Source organism: Rattus rattus, chromosome 11 (genome assembly GCF_011064425.1).
Source record: "Rattus rattus isolate New Zealand chromosome 11, Rrattus_CSIRO_v1, whole genome shotgun sequence".
Classification (NCBI taxonomy): domain Eukaryota; kingdom Metazoa; phylum Chordata; class Mammalia; order Rodentia; family Muridae; genus Rattus; species Rattus rattus.
In genome coordinates, this window is record NC_046164.1 from 17,883,894 (window position 1) to 17,901,838 (window position 17,945).

At 39.2% G+C, this 17,945-nt stretch overlaps 1 protein-coding gene across 2 annotated transcripts in view; it reads left to right on the forward strand.

The window, feature by feature from the left end:
• Window positions 1–17,945, forward strand: part of Mtf2 (metal response element binding transcription factor 2) — a 43,157-nt gene that overhangs the window by 15,379 nt on the left and 9,833 nt on the right. For both annotated transcript variants that reach the window (XM_032915990.1, XM_032915989.1), the window contains 7 exons: window positions 4,519–4,614; window positions 4,839–4,939; window positions 5,452–5,600; window positions 7,669–7,764; window positions 8,584–8,652; window positions 9,411–9,534; window positions 17,010–17,077. In XM_032915990.1, the coding sequence (XP_032771881.1) occupies window positions 4,539–4,614; window positions 4,839–4,939; window positions 5,452–5,600; window positions 7,669–7,764; window positions 8,584–8,652; window positions 9,411–9,534; window positions 17,010–17,077 (683 nt within the window). In that variant the 5' untranslated portion in view covers window positions 4,519–4,538. The remainder of the gene's footprint in view (window positions 1–4,518; window positions 4,615–4,838; window positions 4,940–5,451; window positions 5,601–7,668; window positions 7,765–8,583; window positions 8,653–9,410; window positions 9,535–17,009; window positions 17,078–17,945) is intronic.

Below are 17,945 nucleotides of genomic sequence, written 5' to 3' on the forward strand. Positions count from 1 at the left end.
GAATCAACTTTAGCTTTTCTACCTTTTGGGGATTTCGGTAGGTGTGATATAGGTCTTTCTGCCGCCGCGGGCCCCCCACCCCCCCACCCCCTCCCAAGACAGTTTCTCTGTGTGACCCTGGCTGGCCTTGAACTCACAGGTCTGCCTGCTGCCTCCCAAGTAATTAAAGGCATATACCACTATACCACTGCTTACCTACCTCTTTCTGCACTTTAAATCTTTTTTCATTCTCTTTTTTTTCTCTTTATCCATTCTTTTATTTATTTAGATTTTTTTAAATATATGTACCACGTGCAAGCCTGGTGATTCTGGAGGTCAAAAGAGGTGTCTTTTGACCTGGACTTGAGTTCCAGATGGTTGTACGTCATGGTGTCGGTGCTGAGCACTGAATATGGGGTCTCTACAAGAATAAGCTGAGCCATTTTCCCAGCCCCTTTATTTCTTTTAAAGTGGTAGAAAAGGGAAGTGTAATTCCAGGGGATCAGACAACCCTTGCAAAGATACATGCAGGCAAAATACCAATGCTTATAAAATAAAAATAGATTATATATTAAAAAGAAACGTATGTTATAATGGGGGCATATATACTATGTTAAGCAGAAATTTAGAAACGTTGTAAATACCTGATATTTATGTTTCTGTGAGAGGACATATTCCCTGCACTGCTGTTGGCAGCACAGGTCTCTGTGTAAGCCTCTGTGAGAGGACATATTCCCTGCACTGCTGTTGGCAGCACAGGTCTCTGTGTAAGCCTCTGTGAGAGGACATATTCCCTGCACTGCTGTTGGCAGCGCAGGTCTCTGTGTAAGCCTCTATGAGAGGACATATTCCCTGCACTGCTGTTGGCAGCGCAGGTCTCTGTGTAAGCCTCTGTGAGAGGACATATTCCCTGCACTGCTGTTGGCAGCGCAGGTCTCTGTGTAAGCCTCTGTGAGAGGGACATATTCCCTGCACTGCTGTTGGCAGCGCAGGTCTCTGTGTAAGCCTCTGTGAGAGGACATATTCCCTGCACTGCTGTTGGCAGCGCAGGTCTCTGTGTAAGCCTCTGTGAGAGGACATATTCCCTGCACTGCTGTTGGCAGCGCAGGTCTCTGTGTAAGCCTCTGTGAGAGGACATATCCCCTGCACTGCTGTTGGCAGTGTAGGTCTCCGTTTTGGCTATTCTTTCAGCAGTTGCATTAGATGAGTAAAAATATACTCTTATTTAACAAACCACTTTCTAGACGCTTATTAATAAAATGTCATTGAAAAGAAAGAAGCTAGGTGGAAATGTTTTGGTTCTTTTTTTTTTTTTTTTTTTTTTTTTTTTTTCGAGCTGGGGATCAACCCAGGGCCTTGCGCCTTCCCTAGGCAAGCACTCTACCACTGAGCTAAATCCCCAACCCCGGTGGAAATGTTTATTATAACTATTTTTTAATTAAATTCGAATTTAAAATAGGAAAAAAATGTGTATGTGAAGAGGCCAGATGTGTCACATGAAGTAGAGGTGGTGCGAGCACAGGCAGTTGTGAGCCGCAGCTGTGGGTGCAGGAAACTGGTCTCTGGTCGTCTGTAAGGGCCATATCTGCTTTAGCCTCTGAGCTGTAGGCATCGACAGTCGTTTGCTTCACCACATGATTTCTCTTCAGCCTTGGTTCACCTGGATCAGGCTGGCCTGGACTAAAGGTGTGCGGCGGCCACACTGCTTCCCAGCTTTGCTTGGCTTTTGGTTTTTGAGAGACAGAACAGAGACTCTGCAGCCCTGGCCTGCCTGGAATGTAGTATGTAGACCAGACTGGCTGGGAACTCACAGAGATCTGCTTGCTTTTCAAGTTCCCGGCCATCTTATTTTATTTTTTGAGATAGGGTATTGTATCCTTGACTGGCTTGGAACTTGCTATGTTAAACAGGTTGATTTTGAACTAAACAGGAAGTCGGGTTGGCTCTGCCTCTCAGGAGCTAGGATTAAAGCTGTTTGCCACCATGCTCACTGTATTTGAAGTAAATATTCGATAGGTACTTTTAAGATTTATTATTTATGGGTTGGGGATTTAGCTCAGCAGTAGAGCGCTTGCCTAGCGAGCACAAGGCCCTGGGTTCGGTCCCCAGCTCCGAAAAAAAGAAAAAAGAAAAAAAAAAAGATTTATTATTTATTCGTTGAGGGGGGGGGGTTGGAGTATTTGTGGAGGTCAAAAGAATGTGTTGGATTTCATCCTCCGTCACTTTTTATCACTCACTTGAGGCAAGGTCTCTTCCCTGAACCTGAGGCTAGTGTGACACCTGTGCTAGAAGCCAGCCAGCCACAGTGATCTTCCTGTCTGCACACTCCACCCCTGTCTGAGTTGGGTTTTTAAATATTTGAGGGAATATATGATTCACTATGATTGCTGGGATCTGAACTCTTGACATTTGTGGTTAGGGAGCGGAGCAAGTTCTTAACCATTGAACCAGCTTTCCTGCCTAGCATTTGGTATTAAAATGAAAAAGCTGGGGCTGGAGAGATGGCTTAGTAGTTAAGAGCACTGACTGCTCTTCCAGAGGTCCTGAGTTCAATTCCCAGCAACCACATGGTGGCTCACAACCATCTGTAGTGGGATCTGACGCCCTCTTCAGGTGTGTCTGAAGACAGCTACAGGGTACAGTATAATAAATAAATCTTTAAAAAGAAAAAGATGAAAAAACTAATAAGACTTTGTAGATAGCTTAATTTGTATAAGGAAGACCATGGTAAGCGAGGTTAGGAATCTTGTAAATTTGATAGAAAAAATGGTATACTTGGATTTAACAAAAGAGATAATTTTCAGGTTTCTTAGGCTTGTTTCTTGAGATGAGTACATTTGGATTAATAACTTCCATTTGTGCAGAATTGCCTTGTTCCTTACCAGTCCACACAGAAATGGTGGGAGTCATATTAGGCATCTGCTCCTCATGGAGGCTATGCAACCCTTTCTTTTGAAACAACACATTTAACATGAGAAGGCTCAACTCAGATTGACTACTCTAACTGTAGCCATAAGCACAGAAGCTATGGAACAAGTTACAGTAAAGGTACCAGGAAACAAAATTTGGAAGAGACAGAGGGAAGACCTAAGTAGACAAATAATAATAGAAAAATCAGTAAAATAATAATTGGTAACTTCTATATTACCTGTATGTTACAGAATAAAGAGGTAATAGAGTAAATTTGTTTTCTTCTACTGGGTGGAATATTATGCAGCTATTAGAAGTTAAACTTTTGAAAACTGGCTGTGTGAAAATGCTTTAGTAGAAGAAGTATTTCCTTGTATTGGTGAGAAGAAGCGGTGTATGGGGGTTTGACACCTAGTGCTGATACTTCCTCACAGAGGGTGTAGGTCAGTTCCTTCGCCTGCGTGACTACCACTCCATTATGGATAGTGTATTAACAGTCTGTTGGTTGTGGGGGCTGCTGTGACTCAGGTCTGTGTCCCAGCACTGATGACAAGTTTGTGCTACAACATTCAGCCTTGAAGTGTCCCCTCTCACTCCCCCAGACACGGTTTCTCTGTGTAGCACTAACTGTCCTGGAACTCACTCTGTCGTCTATTCTGACCTCAAACTCAGAGATTCCCCTGCTTCTGACTTCTGAGTGCTAGGGTCACAGGTGTGTGCAACCACACCTGTTGAAGCTTTTATTTTAGAACAAAGATGTTAAGGAAACAGCAATTTCTTACTTGTAACACATATAAATAATTGGTACTTCCAACTTTTGTTGCAGTAGAATTCTTTGTGAACATTATTAGATACTATTTTTCTAGATTTAAGCCATGAAATAATTGCTGTCTTTCATGATTAGTAAATAACAAAGAACTGTTTTTAAGTCCAGAAAGGGAGCACACACACAACGTCCTTGACTAGTCTCTGCAGTCTCATGATACCAATGTTAAAAATGAGTACCTGAGCCTGAGTTCTATAGAGAAGTCTTAGTGTTAATAAATCTCTCCCAGTGTGTTAGTTTGAGTTTTATTGCTTCAGAGAGACACCATGACCAGGGCAACTCTTATTTTTAAAAAGAGCATCTAGTTGGGGCTTACTTACAGTTGACAGGTTTACTTAGTTGTCATTCATGGCGGGACACAGGCAGACATGGTACTGGAGGGCAGCCGAGAGCTCTCTATCTGATCTGCAGGCAGCGGGAAGAGTGACACTGGGTCTGGCTTGAGCTTCTGAAACCTCAGAGCCTACCCCTCATTGACATATTTCTTCCAACAAGGCCACACCTTCATTAATGAATTTAATTCATTCAAACCACCACACTCCGCCTCCATCCCCATTTATACTATATTTGAAATGAGAACAGTCATGTCTTATGCCTAAAAGCAGATGGAAGCAGGTAGACAGACATGTTAAGTTAGAAAGGGAGGAGCAGAGCTGGAGAACTGAGCAGAGAATATTGGGTGTAGGTGCTGCTTTGTTGAACATCCTGACATAGTTAACAAACATTGCCCGTATGGCTACACTAAGTTATAAAGGTTCTGTGGAATTCCTCATGACTGTTTAATGTTGCTTTATGTATTTCAGGAGCCACTGGGAGTGGGGAAATGGTCTGTACAATATGTCAAGAAGAGTATTCAGAAGCACCTAATGAAATGGTTATATGTGATAAGTGCGGTCAAGGTAAACATTCTTTTTTCCCCAGTTTTCATTAAATACTGAGTTAGCTTATTGAAGAGTAGCGACTGTAGATACTTGTCTTGCTAATTTGAAACTTTATCATAAGATCTATTCATCACTTATAATGTAGGGAACAACAAAACTAAAAGTAAAATGTCTTCTTGAAAGCACGTTCTGCAGTACTTGATAATAAAATAGAACTTGCTTTCTGCTTTTTTGATATTAAGGATATCATCAGCTGTGTCATACGCCTCATATTGACTCGAGTGTGATTGATTCAGATGAAAAGTGGCTTTGTCGACAGTGCGTTTTTGCAACAACAACAAAGGTATCTTCTAACAGTGTTTTAGGCTAAACATTACTAAATGTAATTTCTAAGGCCTTGCCATTGAAATGACTGTGTACATTGAAGAGCTTGTTCTCAGTGAAATTAGCAGCTAATGTTGGTTAGTAGAATTGTTTTATTAATGATCCTTAAATGGCTCGTAGTTTATTTGTATGTGTTCGTGCTTTCTGATAGTGGTGTGGGGATTAGGGCAATAAATTGAAAGAATACAATAAAATAAATACATTATTAGTAGCAGATCAGACAATATGGTGTCATAGAAATTCAGAATGGAAATTATTTCAGAAGTGTCAGGCATTTTTAAACTATAGAATTAAAAATTAGAAAATTTGGGGTTGGGGATTTAGCTCAGTGGTAGAGCGCTTGCCTAGCAAGCGCAAGACCCTGGGTTCGGTCCCCAGCTCCGAAAAAAAGAAAAGGAAAAAAAAAAATTAGAAAATTTGGTTAAAAATCTTGACCTTCACTTTTTCAAATGTTTTTCTTTTAATATGTAGAGGGGTGGTGCACTTAAGAAAGGACCAAATGCCAAAGCACTGCAAGTCATGAAGCAGACATTACCCTATAGCGTGGCTGACCTTGAATGGGATGCAGGTCATAAAACCAACGTTCAGCAGTGCTACTGCTACTGTGGAGGCCCTGGAGAGTAAGTAACAGTTACGTCACGTCCTCTGATGTGATTTCCTCTACTAGTGCACAGTATCTTCTTTCTCTTTGTAAAAATGTTTTTTATGAAGACCCCGTTTTGTGTGAATCGTGGTCTCGCTCTATGTGAACCACTTAACTGGCCTCAGGTGCTTGAGGCCAAGCTTTCCAAGAGCACTAGGGCTGTGGGTGCTTGGTTTGTCTTCTCATCACTGATGGTGGCAGTGATAGGGAATTGCAAATGGATAAAACAATTGGTTAAGGGCTGGAGAGATGGCTCAGGGGTTAAGAGTACCGATTGTTCTTCCAGAGGTCCTGAGTTCAATTCCCAGCAACCACATGGTGGCTCACAACCATCTGTAATATAATCTGATGCCCTCTTCTGTTGTGTCTGAAAACATCTACAGTGTACTCTTACATAAAGTAAATAAATCTTTTAAAGAAATGTTCATATGGCCATTTGGCATTTGGGCTAAACACTGGTACCTTTTAATCTATCTTTCGTAAGATACAGGGAAGTGGTGTTAAAAAAGCATAATAAACTACAGCAAAAAAGTTTCAGGGGCAGTGGAAAGATGGCTCCAGGGGTTGATAGCTCTTCTAAAGGATCTTAGTTGTGTTCTCAGCAACCATATTGGTGACTCACAACCAGCTGCAACTCTGGGTCCAGGGATCCACACCCTTTTCTGGGCATTTACACTCAACATGAATGTATCCACACACAGGCACACAAATTTATGGGGGAGGTGTAGAAGGGTGGGCTTGGTGATTAAGAGTACATGCTGGCTCTTCAGAGGACCTTGGTCCTGAGTTCATTCCAGCACACGATGCCATCATGGGACAGAGAGGAGCACTGCATGAAATAAAATTAAAAAAAAAAAAAAAAAAAAAGTACATGCTGCTCTTCAGAGGATGCATTCCACAGAGAGAAGCAGGCTCCTGCACATATACATATATATTTTAAAAATTTTTTTAACTGCCAGCTTGGACCCAGGCGTGGTGGTACATATCTGTAGTTGTAGTTTACTCAGGAGGTGAAGAAGGGTGATTGCTTCATCCTAAGACAGTAGTTCTCAACCTTCCTAATGCAGCAACCCTTTAATACACTTACTTCCTTGTGTTGTGGTGACCCCTGCCCCATCATAAAAGTATTTTCATTACTAAGTTTGCTAATGTTATAAATTATAATACAAATTTCTGTTTTTCCATAGTCTTAGATGACTTCTGTGAAAGGATCATTTGATCTTAAAGGGCTTCTAATTCACAGGTTGAGAACTGCTTGGCTAGCTAGGAGTTTAGGGTTCACCTGTGTATCAGTAAGAACCCAAGCTGAAAAAAGATCTTTTTAAACAGTTGGCGGCTATGGTTGTTATCAAGCATTGAAAGCCAACCTCAAAATGAGACTCAAAACATTTCAAAGAGGCCCGAGGATGTAGCTGAGCTGTAAGAGTGCCTGTCTGGCAGGCCATGAACTGGGTGAAGTAGTGATTAATCTCAGTACAAGGAAGTGGGAGGACCCTAGTTTTGAGGTCATTTTCACTTTGAGGCTAGCCTGTAATATGTGAGACCATGTTTTTTAAAAAAAAAATCACAAATTAAAACAACAAACAAAATAAAAAGTGCTATATGGGTGTGTAGTTCATTGGTAAAGTGTGTAGAACAACCTGGATTAGACCTCACTACAAAAAGCAAACCCCCTGAATCTTGTGATTTGAGAGAGATCAAAGATACTAATTAACCTTAAAGAGCATATAGATTTCCATGATAGGAGAGGAAGGATGAAATAATTGATATTAACCTTTTTGGGAACAATTAATACTAATATTAGTATTTATAGCAGAAACAATGCTTTTATCAGAACTGTATTAGTTATATTTTCTTTAAAAAGAATTCTTGCTTTATCAGTAAGTAGTAATTTAGCTTAATAATAGTGCCATACACTTATAATCCTAGCACTGGGGAGGCCAGGGGAGTTATGAGTTGGAGACCAGTCTTGAACTACAGTGAAGTATTGTTTTATAAAGAATTAATTTCATTTCCTCTTCCTTTTTTTTTTTTTTTTGTGATAGCTGGTATTTAAAGATGCTGCAGTGCTGCAAATGTAAGCAGTGGTTTCATGAGGCTTGTGTCCAATGCCTTCAAAAGCCAATGCTGTTTGGAGATAGGTAAGAAGAGCATTTGAATTTTAATGATTAACCAGTCAGCTGCTTTGTAATTGTGGTTATTTTGCAGTTTCAGATTTCCAAAAATAACTTTGACAATGATGTGTTAAAGGGGTCAGTTTAGACTGACAACACTGAATAGTAAACATGCTTTATATGTATTTTCTATGCTTTGGAATATTATCAGAAAGCTTTTAAGTATTGTCTCCATGGTTATATTTGTTCTATGACTACAGTTCTCAAAACTGTTCTCATTGATTCCTGCCAGTCGCGAAGCTCAAAGGAACACTGCAATGAGAATTGAAAGACCATAGGATCTTATTAAAACAAATTGTATAATAAATTTGAAAACTTGTAAAAGCAGACACCATGTGCTTTCTATGCCAGGATATTAGGATAGGACAGTGAGCTCTAGGAAGAAAACTAAGATCATTAAAGTTGGCTTACTGATCTCTCGGCTTAAGTCTTGGTATAAGTAAGAATAACTGTCCTTTTGAGTTTATTTTATAGCTCCTTTTGAACATTGAGTGAAGTAATGCTTACGAAAGTACCCATCAAAGATTTTGGCACACGTAAGCTATTAGTAAGAATAACTTGAAAATTCTCTAATAGTTAAAGAAATTGTCCCTTATCCCCAGATAGGAACTTTAAGTATTATTGGTTATTAGTGTCATAATTGAAATTACATTTTGATTTGTGCATCATTATAAAGCCTTATATTATTTGATGAATATTGGCTGTAATTGTTTGAATACTCAGTGTAAAACTTCGTTTTTTTCTTTGTTTTTTGTTGTTTTGTTTTGTTTTTCCACCTTTCTTTAGGTTTTATACATTTATTTGCTCTGTCTGCAGTTCTGGACCAGAATACCTCAAACGTCTACCATTACAGTGGTAAGCATGAACTGCTATATGTTTTAAAGAGTGCACATCACATGAAACTTTCCATAGGAAATGTAAATGAACTGTGTTCTCTATGCCTGGTTTTATTTCTTATAGTAATCCCCAAGGCTTATGTTGACTCCAGGGTTGTGCATTCTGTCGTTGTTTGTCAGGCTGCTCATTATGGGTGGTTATAGAGACTACTCTCAGCTGTCTTTATGCTCTTAAGTTTTTCTGCTTTCAGCTTTTTGTGCCTTAGGGGACCACATAAAATAAAATGACAGTTTCTGCTTTGGAATGGTAATAATTTATTGGATATAAGAATTTTGGAGATCTAATAAAATGTGTATACTATGATTTTACAAATTTTTATTTGCTTTACATACTTAAGAACAGTATGTACCTGTACTAACTTGTACCTGTGGCCCAGGCCCAATAATGTGCACTCTGCTTTGTGGTCCCTTACCGTGAGACACCAAGGGCTTAATAATAAATAAATTGTTTCCTACCATAGCCAGATCTTCTTAAAATATGTTTAGAAAGTAATTGGGGTAGGTTTTCATTTATAATGATTCCAGATAAGTTAAGCTAGTGTTTTCTGGTTTCGTCATGTGTATCAGTTTATCGTATTATGACTGTGATTTAAGTATTGAGCACCTGTCCACCTAAGTGTGTCACTTTGGTTGTATTACACTAGTTTTATAAAGAAACTGATTTCTTAACAATAACGAAAATCAGTTTTCGTGTATTTGATTATTTTTGGATTCCAGGGTAGATATAGCACACCTATGCCTTTACAACCTAAGTGTTATTCACAAGAAGAAGTACTTTGACTCTGAACTTGAGCTTATGACATACATTAATGACAACTGGGACAGATTGCACCCTGGAGAGGTAGGTGGCTCACAGCTCCTTGATGTCTATGCTTTGTTTTTGTGAAAAACTGAGAAAATGTATGAACAAGTCAGACAACTGAGGTTCAGTTTTTTATTTTTTTGTGCAGGAGATCACTTTGTTAAGGATATCAGAACTATTGTCTTATTGTCTTATTGTCTTGGGAAACTTGGCGGAAATAAATTACTTGATTCTTCCATATTCTGAAGTCAGAGGCATAGTTAAAGTTCTGCTAGAAAAAATTTTATTGGGTATATTATGTGTATTTTCTCTTTTTCAGTTTCCTATAGAAAGTCTTAGAGAAATAACCAGTATTATTCTTTTCCTCTTGCATATCTTATATATCTTAAATATCTGTATCAGTGAGTGCTGGGATAGGTCAGTATTAGAACACTCAGTACAGAGTGACTTCTGATGTCTCCACTGTAATGGGTTATCTACCAGTGCTAGTTTTACAGAGAGCTTTTGGAGAGGGGATCTAGAACTGAAAGCCAGTTAGCAAGACTGCCGTGGGTGCAAGGCTAGCCTGTGCTATACAGCAAGTGTTTGTCTTAAGAAGAAAAAGTAAGATACAAAAAATATAAGGCCATTAAAAAGATTTTGGAACTATAAAACAATGCAAAGTGAAAGTTAAGTTTTCTGGTAGTTTTAATTTTTACTTAGAATTATTAAAATACAGATTATTGGGCTAGTAAGCTTACTCAGTGGGTAAGGTACTCAAGAAGAGTCTTATCTCTGTAACCATGTAAGTATGGACAGAGAGAACTGATTACACACAATTACTTATGACTTTTATATGCATATCATGTACGCATATAAATACAATAAAATGTAAAGTATGGATTCTTAACTACTTGGGTGGAAATGTTTTTCTATAGTTTATGGGATTATATGTATTGTAGTTATACATGTACTCTTGTAAAATGTGTCTGCTAATTGGATATTTATAGTGAATTTCTGTGTGTATGGCTTTGGTGCTAGAGATCATATTAAATAGGGTACCAAAGAAGTGGTGGGCTGTACAGTTTTATGGAGTACCAGGGACACAATAATATATGATACATATTTAGTTTGTACTCAGACCTACAGCATTGTGTTTGCTTTTTTTTGAGAAAGTCTCTCTCTATGTAATCCTGTTCTGGAACTCAATTATATAGGCCATGGTGGTCTCAAACTCAAGAGTTCCTCCTGCTTTTGTCTTTGAGTGCTGAGATTAAAGATGTGTGTCTGTTTTTAGACTTTTTATAACCATAGGTTTATAACCATAGAAGATAACGATAGGTTTTAGATTTTTTTATTTATTTCATTTGGATACAGCTTCACTGTATAGCCCTAGCTTGCCTGGAACTTTGTGTGTAGACCAGGTTGGCCTGAAACTTAAGACAGTGATTTTCCTGCATCTGTCTCCAGAGTGCTGACCTACAGGTTGATAGCCTCCTGCTTGATAATGGATAATAAGAACACTTAATATAATTATTAAGTTTGAGACCACAATAAACTGGGTCCACAATGGAGAATTTAGAGGAAAGATTGAAGGAGCTGAAGGGATTTGCAACCCCATAAGAACACAATATCAACCAACCAGATCTCCCAGGGACTAAACTACCATCCCAAGAAAATGCAGGGATGGACCTATGGCTCCATCTGCATATGTAGCAGAGGATAGCCTTGTTAGGCATCAATGGGAGGAGAAGCCCTTGGTCCTGCCAAGGCTTGATGCCCCAGGGTAGGGAAATGTCAGGGTTAGGAGGTGGAAGGGAGTGGATGGGTGGGTGAGGGGACACCCTCACAGAAGCAGGGGGTGGGGGATAGGATAGCAGGAAACCGGGAAATGGGATAATGTTTAAAATTAAATTTAAAAAATGCAATTAAAAAGTTTGTTTTAATGTTTTAGTTGAAGTGCTGCTATTAAATTAGATTGCCTTAGCATGTTCAACCTACTAATTGATATAGTCTGTACTCTTCTGCCTGATATCATTTGTTTTTTTTTTTTTTTACTCCTACTATGATTTTATTTTAAATCTTTGGGTTTTTCTTTTTTTTTTTAAAAATTTATTTATTTATTATATATAAGTACACTGTAGCTGTCTTCAGACACACCAGAAGAGGGCATCAGATCCCATTACAGATGGTTGTGAGCCACCATGTGGTTGCTGGGAATTGAACTCAGGACCTCTGGAAAAGCAGTCAGTGCTCTTAACCAATGAGCCATCTCCCAGTCCTTAAATCTTAGTTTTCAATATAGCTCAATTTCTATTGGTTGTAGTCTTAAAACCTTAAGCCTAAGATTGACAGCAGCCTATACATAGTGCTGCCTTAATTTTTAGAAGAAAGGTGGAGGGAACTCAGTAGATGTGAGAGAGATGTCTGGAGTCTATGAAGTGTAATAGAATGTCTATTTTTCAGTAAAAATAAGAAGTCTGAATGACAGTAATACTTAGGACTCTGTATGTTTTATATTACTATTGAATAGATGGCAAGAACTCTAGTTGTTAAAGGGTATATTTTGTTAGAGGAAGAATTATATTTCAAATTAATAACACATTTGTATATAGATATAAACCTGAAGCTAAGTGTATATGAACTGGGCATGTGCTTGCATACCTATGGTCTCTTCAGGCTGATGCAAAAGGGTCATCATTTCACAAGGCCAACCTGGGCTTACATAAATACAGTAACGCCTTGTCTCAAAAACAAGCCCTAAACACTAAAAATGAGGTTGTATGTTGGTGACATTATTCAGCTCTCCCTCACAGAGAGATAGCACACTTACTATATAACATGATTCTGACAGTCTAGTTTATCCTGTCACAGTTGATAGGTGGTGCACTTTAGAGTGTAACACAGGGAGAGCTTTCACCCTCTTTTTTTTTTTTTTTTTCTTTTCTTTTTTTCGGAGCTGGGGACCGAACCCAGGGCCTTGCGCTTGCTAGGCAAGCGCTCTACCACTGAGCTAAATCCCCAACCCCAAGCTTTCACCCTTTTACATGAGGTCAAAGATAGCATCCTGCACAAATAGTGTTCTCCAGAGACTGGAGATAAAATTTGAGAAAAGGCATGAGGGGAGGCACTGGACAATTTTCTGTGGCTTATGTCTCTCTCTCTCTCTCTCTCTCTCTCTCTCTCTCTCTCTCTCTCTCTCTCTCTCTCTCTCTCTCTAAAGACAAAGTTTCTTTGTGTAGTTCTGGCTGTCGTAGAATTTACAATGTGAACCAGGCTGGCCTTCAATTCAGAGATTCCCCCTGCCTCTGCCTCCTGAGTGCTGGGATCAAAGGAATATGCCACCTTGCCCAGATACTGTAATTTTCAAAAAGTAAAAAAGTAGGTTTCAGAAAAAGGAAATCAGTTTTGTTGTTGATTCTCAGCAAAATAGAAAGTTGATATTTCATATAAGTGAATTTTGAAGTTTTATAAAGCAATTTAAAAAACCTTATAGGAATAAATACTGTAAATATTGTTGTTTCAGATGTGCAACCCTGTTTTATAGAATGCTGTGGACATGGTATACACAAATTATAAACTGACTTCAAATAAGATACTGAAATGCAAACAATTAAGCCAAAGTTAAATGGATTTATAGCTGACTTGAAAAACAGTAAGAAAACTTGTTTGGGAAATATTAATGGAGCTTGTAAAAGGGGCCAAAGTTCTGTTTTGTCTTTGGAAAGGATGCTGGGATCAAGAGAAAATACCTAAAAATATTTGAGCTGAAAACAAAAATTGGCACACACTTTTGATCAGAGCATTTGGAAGGCAGAGGCAGGGAGAACACTGAATTTCATTCCAGCCTAATCTATGTAGGGTGTTCTAGGCTGGCCAGGGCTACATAGCGAATATTTATCTTAAGAGTATAAAATAAAAATAAGGTCTATTAATGCTGTAATCCCAGCTACTCAGAAGGCAATTGTAGTAGGATCACAGGTTCAAAGCTCGCCTATGATTGAGTTAGCTACTCAGAAGGCAATTGCAGTAGGATCACAGGTTCAAAGCTAGCCTATGATTGAGTTAGGCACTGAGAGGTAATATGGCACAGATACCTATTGTTAGATGTTTGGGACCAACTGGGCTATAAAGCAAAATTTTGTCTTTCCCCACATTCCCCACATAAAATTTATAGGGGCCTGCAGACTAGCTCAGATGGTGCAGCTCTTGCCGAGCATGATGAGGCCTGCTTTAGTCCCTAACACCAGGTAAAACCAGGCATGTGCCAGAACTTAGGAGATGGACACAGAAAAATGGGAAGTTGGGTGTCAGCTGGGAATACATGAATCTTCTGCTTAAAAAAAGAAGAAAACAGTATAAAGAGGACCCAGGATGTAGTTCAGTGATAAAACATTATTTGCACAGTATATATGAGGCTTAGTTTAATCTATAGAGCAGTGGTGGAGGGGTGGACCGTATATAAAGATCTTTGAAAAGTCTTGTTGCTGCTGTTCTTTTTGCACAGATACAGGATCTCACTGATATTTCTGGCTATCCTGGAACTCACTATGTAGATCAGGCTGGGCTCAAACTCAGAGGTCTACTTGCTTCTGCCTCTGTCTCCCCAAGTGCTGGGATTAAAACCATGTGCCACTATGACCTGCTTTTTTCTTTTAAACTTTAGTATAATAAAACAGATAATATAGTAGGGATTTTTGATTTGATTATAACTCATCTAATAAGACTTCAGATTTGAGGATACAAGGGGAAACAGGAAGATCAGACAGTTTATATGAAGTAATCACATGATGTGGCCTATTAGAAACCTGAGCCCAGTTTCAGACTTATAAAAGCTGTTTTCAGATATTTGCCTGGTTGTCTTGTAAAATGGAAGAGAAGGCTTTAAGAGAGCTTTTGCTTGGGGTTGGGGATAAGAAAAGAAAGAGAGAGAGAGAAAAAGAGAGAGAAAAAGAAAGAGGGAGAGAGAAAAAGAGAGAGAAAGAGAGAGAGAGAGAAAAAGAGAGAGAGAGAAAGAGAGAGAGTGAGAAAGAGAGAGAGAGAGAGAGAGAGAGAGAGAGAGAGAGAGAGAGAGAGAGAGAGAGCGCTTTTGCTCAACTATAATGCTTATGAAGTGAGGTTCAGTAAGCGATTTAGTTTTTACCACTAGTAATATTAAGCTAAGAGTAGATAACTGGGTCTCATAAAAAGATGGTGGTCTTGATGAAAGGTTGAATTAGATCCAGGACTTGCCTTTTTTCTTCCAAACTTCAAAATCTGCTTATTCATTCTTCCTTAAATAGAAATTCTGTGTCTTAAGATTGTACTTTAGAGGGTTGAGTATGTGCTGCTTTTTTGTTACTTATTTTAAACACTTATTTATTCAATGTATTGAGTACACTGTTAGCTGTCTTCAGACACCAGAAGAGAGCCTTGGATCCCATTTCAGATGGTTGTGAGCCACCATGTGGGTGCTGGGAATTGAACTCAGGCCCTCTGGAAAGAGCAGTCAGTGCTTTTGACCGCTGAGCCATCTCTCCAGCCCCTTTGTTATTTTGAGACAAGTCTATCTATGTATCTCTGGCTGTCTTGGAAACTGACTGGCCTTGAACTCAAAGCCTCCCAAGTGCTAGAATTAAAGGCATGTACCACCAAGCCCTGTGAGTATGAGCTTCTGATGTGTTCAATCCGTAAAGCTTCCTCCAGACTCTGTCATGTGTATCTCAGATCAGGAGGACAGCCTGGTGGTGACCTAGCATAACTGACCCAGTACAGCTAGCACCAGCACCAGAAGTGCTGAAAGAACAACCAGCAGAGCCTAGCTTATGGCGTTCTTTCTAACAGGAGGATTGGAGCAGTTCATCTTACCTTTGTGTGGCCTTCAGAGCTGTGAGGTGCTTGGACTTAGCATGTCCACACAAGATTTGTCTTTTGAGTAGACTTGGTTTATCCACCCAAACATTCCATATAATACCATGCTAATGTAAAAGTTAGGCTTCTTACCAAGTAGCCAGCAGCCAGGCAGGCAGACAGTTCTGTGGAGGCTTCCACTGGGTGGTCTTGTCCAGGGAAGAAGCTTTGCAGGCTTGAACCACGTCCATTGGAACGTTTTTCATCTGTTGCACCTGGGAGAATGGCACTTGGACAGGTCCTTAAGAGCATTACCTAGCATCTTGCACTGAGAGATGGGCATTTATGAGCTCTGCAACAGTGCCAGAAGTCCAGTGGTCACTGAAGTTGGGTCCATACACAGGCCAGCCTTGAAGTCCTCTCGCTAAAGAATACCAAGGCCGAGCTCAGCTTGAGAAGCCACATCTCAGGAGCAGTTGCGCAGTTCTAGGGGCTACTTTTAAAGTTCCAATTTTTTTATTATTCTTTGGACTTTGGTTGTGTGTTTTCAGGGCTCGTAGCTTGGGGCTGGCTCACTAACATCAGTGCCGCCTGTGGGTTAGCTTGTTAGCTATCAGGGCTTGTCTCAGGCTTGACTTCCCTCTGGAGTTAGAGAATGACTTGTGAGCCTTTTCTAGCTCCAACATTGCTTTTGGCAGATTGAGTTCTCTTTCACTTGATAATGTCCTTGGGCGTGGATACTTCAACTAGTGAACATTCTTTGTATCAGATTATATAGAACTCTGTCTCTTTCTGTCTTTATCTGTCTATATATCTTATCTATCTATATCAGTGAGGCTAAATTTTAAACTTTGGTTGGGTTAGTGTTTTTGAGACAGGGATTCTCTGTGTAACCCTAGCATCGACCAAGGTGGCCTTGAACTTACTTCTGCCTCTGCCTTCCAAGTACTGGAATCAAAGTTGTGTGCCACCACTGCCAAGTGAATGTATAGATTTTAAAAAGTGGGCTGGGTGGTTCCCGCCTTGTATCCCAGCACTTGGCAGGTAGAGGGAGGTGGATCTCTAGGAGTTTGAGAAGAGTCTGGTCTACAGAGTGAATTCCAGGGTAGCCAGGGCACACAGAGAGACTGTCTAGAAAAGAGAAAAGAGAAAAACAAACAAAAGACCCCCCCCCCCCAAAAAAAAAAAAAACCATAGTAGTTTGTGAAGTCGAAGAGGTGCTGAGCTATTTGGGACCAACTAAACTGTATAATTATGAAAAGAACCCTTCCAGTTTCACAGTTTTGTTGTTTTTATTGTTGTAGAGATTGTGTGTACTATAATACTAGAGGTATTATTTCCCTAAGTCATAGAGCTATAAGAAATTGAATATGACTACTAATATGTCAGTTTTGTAGTGTTTATAGTATGTAGTTGTTCTACAAATACACTTATTTCATGTAATGAACTAATAACAAAATGGGTGTAAAATTTAAACTTCTTTTAAGAGATAGAAAGTCAGTCTTGAAAGGTTCAGTGGCACTGGGTAGGTCACGTAGTAACTCAGTGAGGACCCAGGATAGATGGATGCTAGGTCTTCTGAACACGTATCCGCTAGCTCTGTCTAGCACCTGTCTATTATTAATGAATGAACTTATAGTCTAGCACCTGTCTATTATTAATGAATGAACTTACAGTGTATTAAATTGTTTCTCGATACTTCACAGCTGGCAGACACGCCCAAATCTGAAAGATATGAGCATGTTCTGGAGGCATTAAATGATTACAAGACCATGTAAGTGGATTTATTTTACATATCCTTAGAAGGGAGAGAGTAAGGAGAGACTGAGGGCATTAAGAATTGTGGGGTTGGTGTTACAGAAGAAGTACATGCTGTTTTAAATGTTTTAATGTCCTGTTCTCTTCTGGTCAGAGTAAGGTAGGGATTCCAGAAGGCTGGAGAAGAATAATCTTCAGAGAATGGGTGGGCGGGAGGCATATCAGTATCCTGATGGGGATGGTAGATTTAGTCTACTCTCTTAAAGAAGCATATTTACTAGTAATGTATTTTGTATGGAAGATACTGAGGATAAAGTGAACTCATCCTGTTAGCAGGTGGGAGTATGCAAACAGATGGAGGGTCTCCTGTGGTTTAAGATTAGTTATTGCCGTGTGGAGGGGCAGGAAGTAAGTTACTGAGTCAGTAGTACTAAGTAGTATTGATCTGAGTGGCCTTAGATAATTCACTGAGAAAATCTGATATTCTTGTATAGACTACTCCTTTCTTCTTTAAATCTGGCATTTCTACATTTTTTGAAAATATTTTCAAAATGACAAGGAAATTCTTATAAGAGTATGTATACAGACTCAGACAGTCTATTCTTGTACTATAAAATTTTTGGTGTTGAGAAGATTCTGTTTTGAACCTGACAGTATTTTCTTACTAGATAATATTTTAGTTACTTGTAACTAGATCTTTAAATTATTTTGAAAATGTATAAGGCAATTGAGTAATTGTACTAATAAAAGTATTGTTGAAGTAAATTCCTAATTCTGCCTTAAAATGTAAGAAATACATGTTACTGTTAATGGTAGAATGAGAGGTACCCACTCTTTATGTACATAAAAATGGAAGACAATTTGAGCAACTGACTGACACAAGT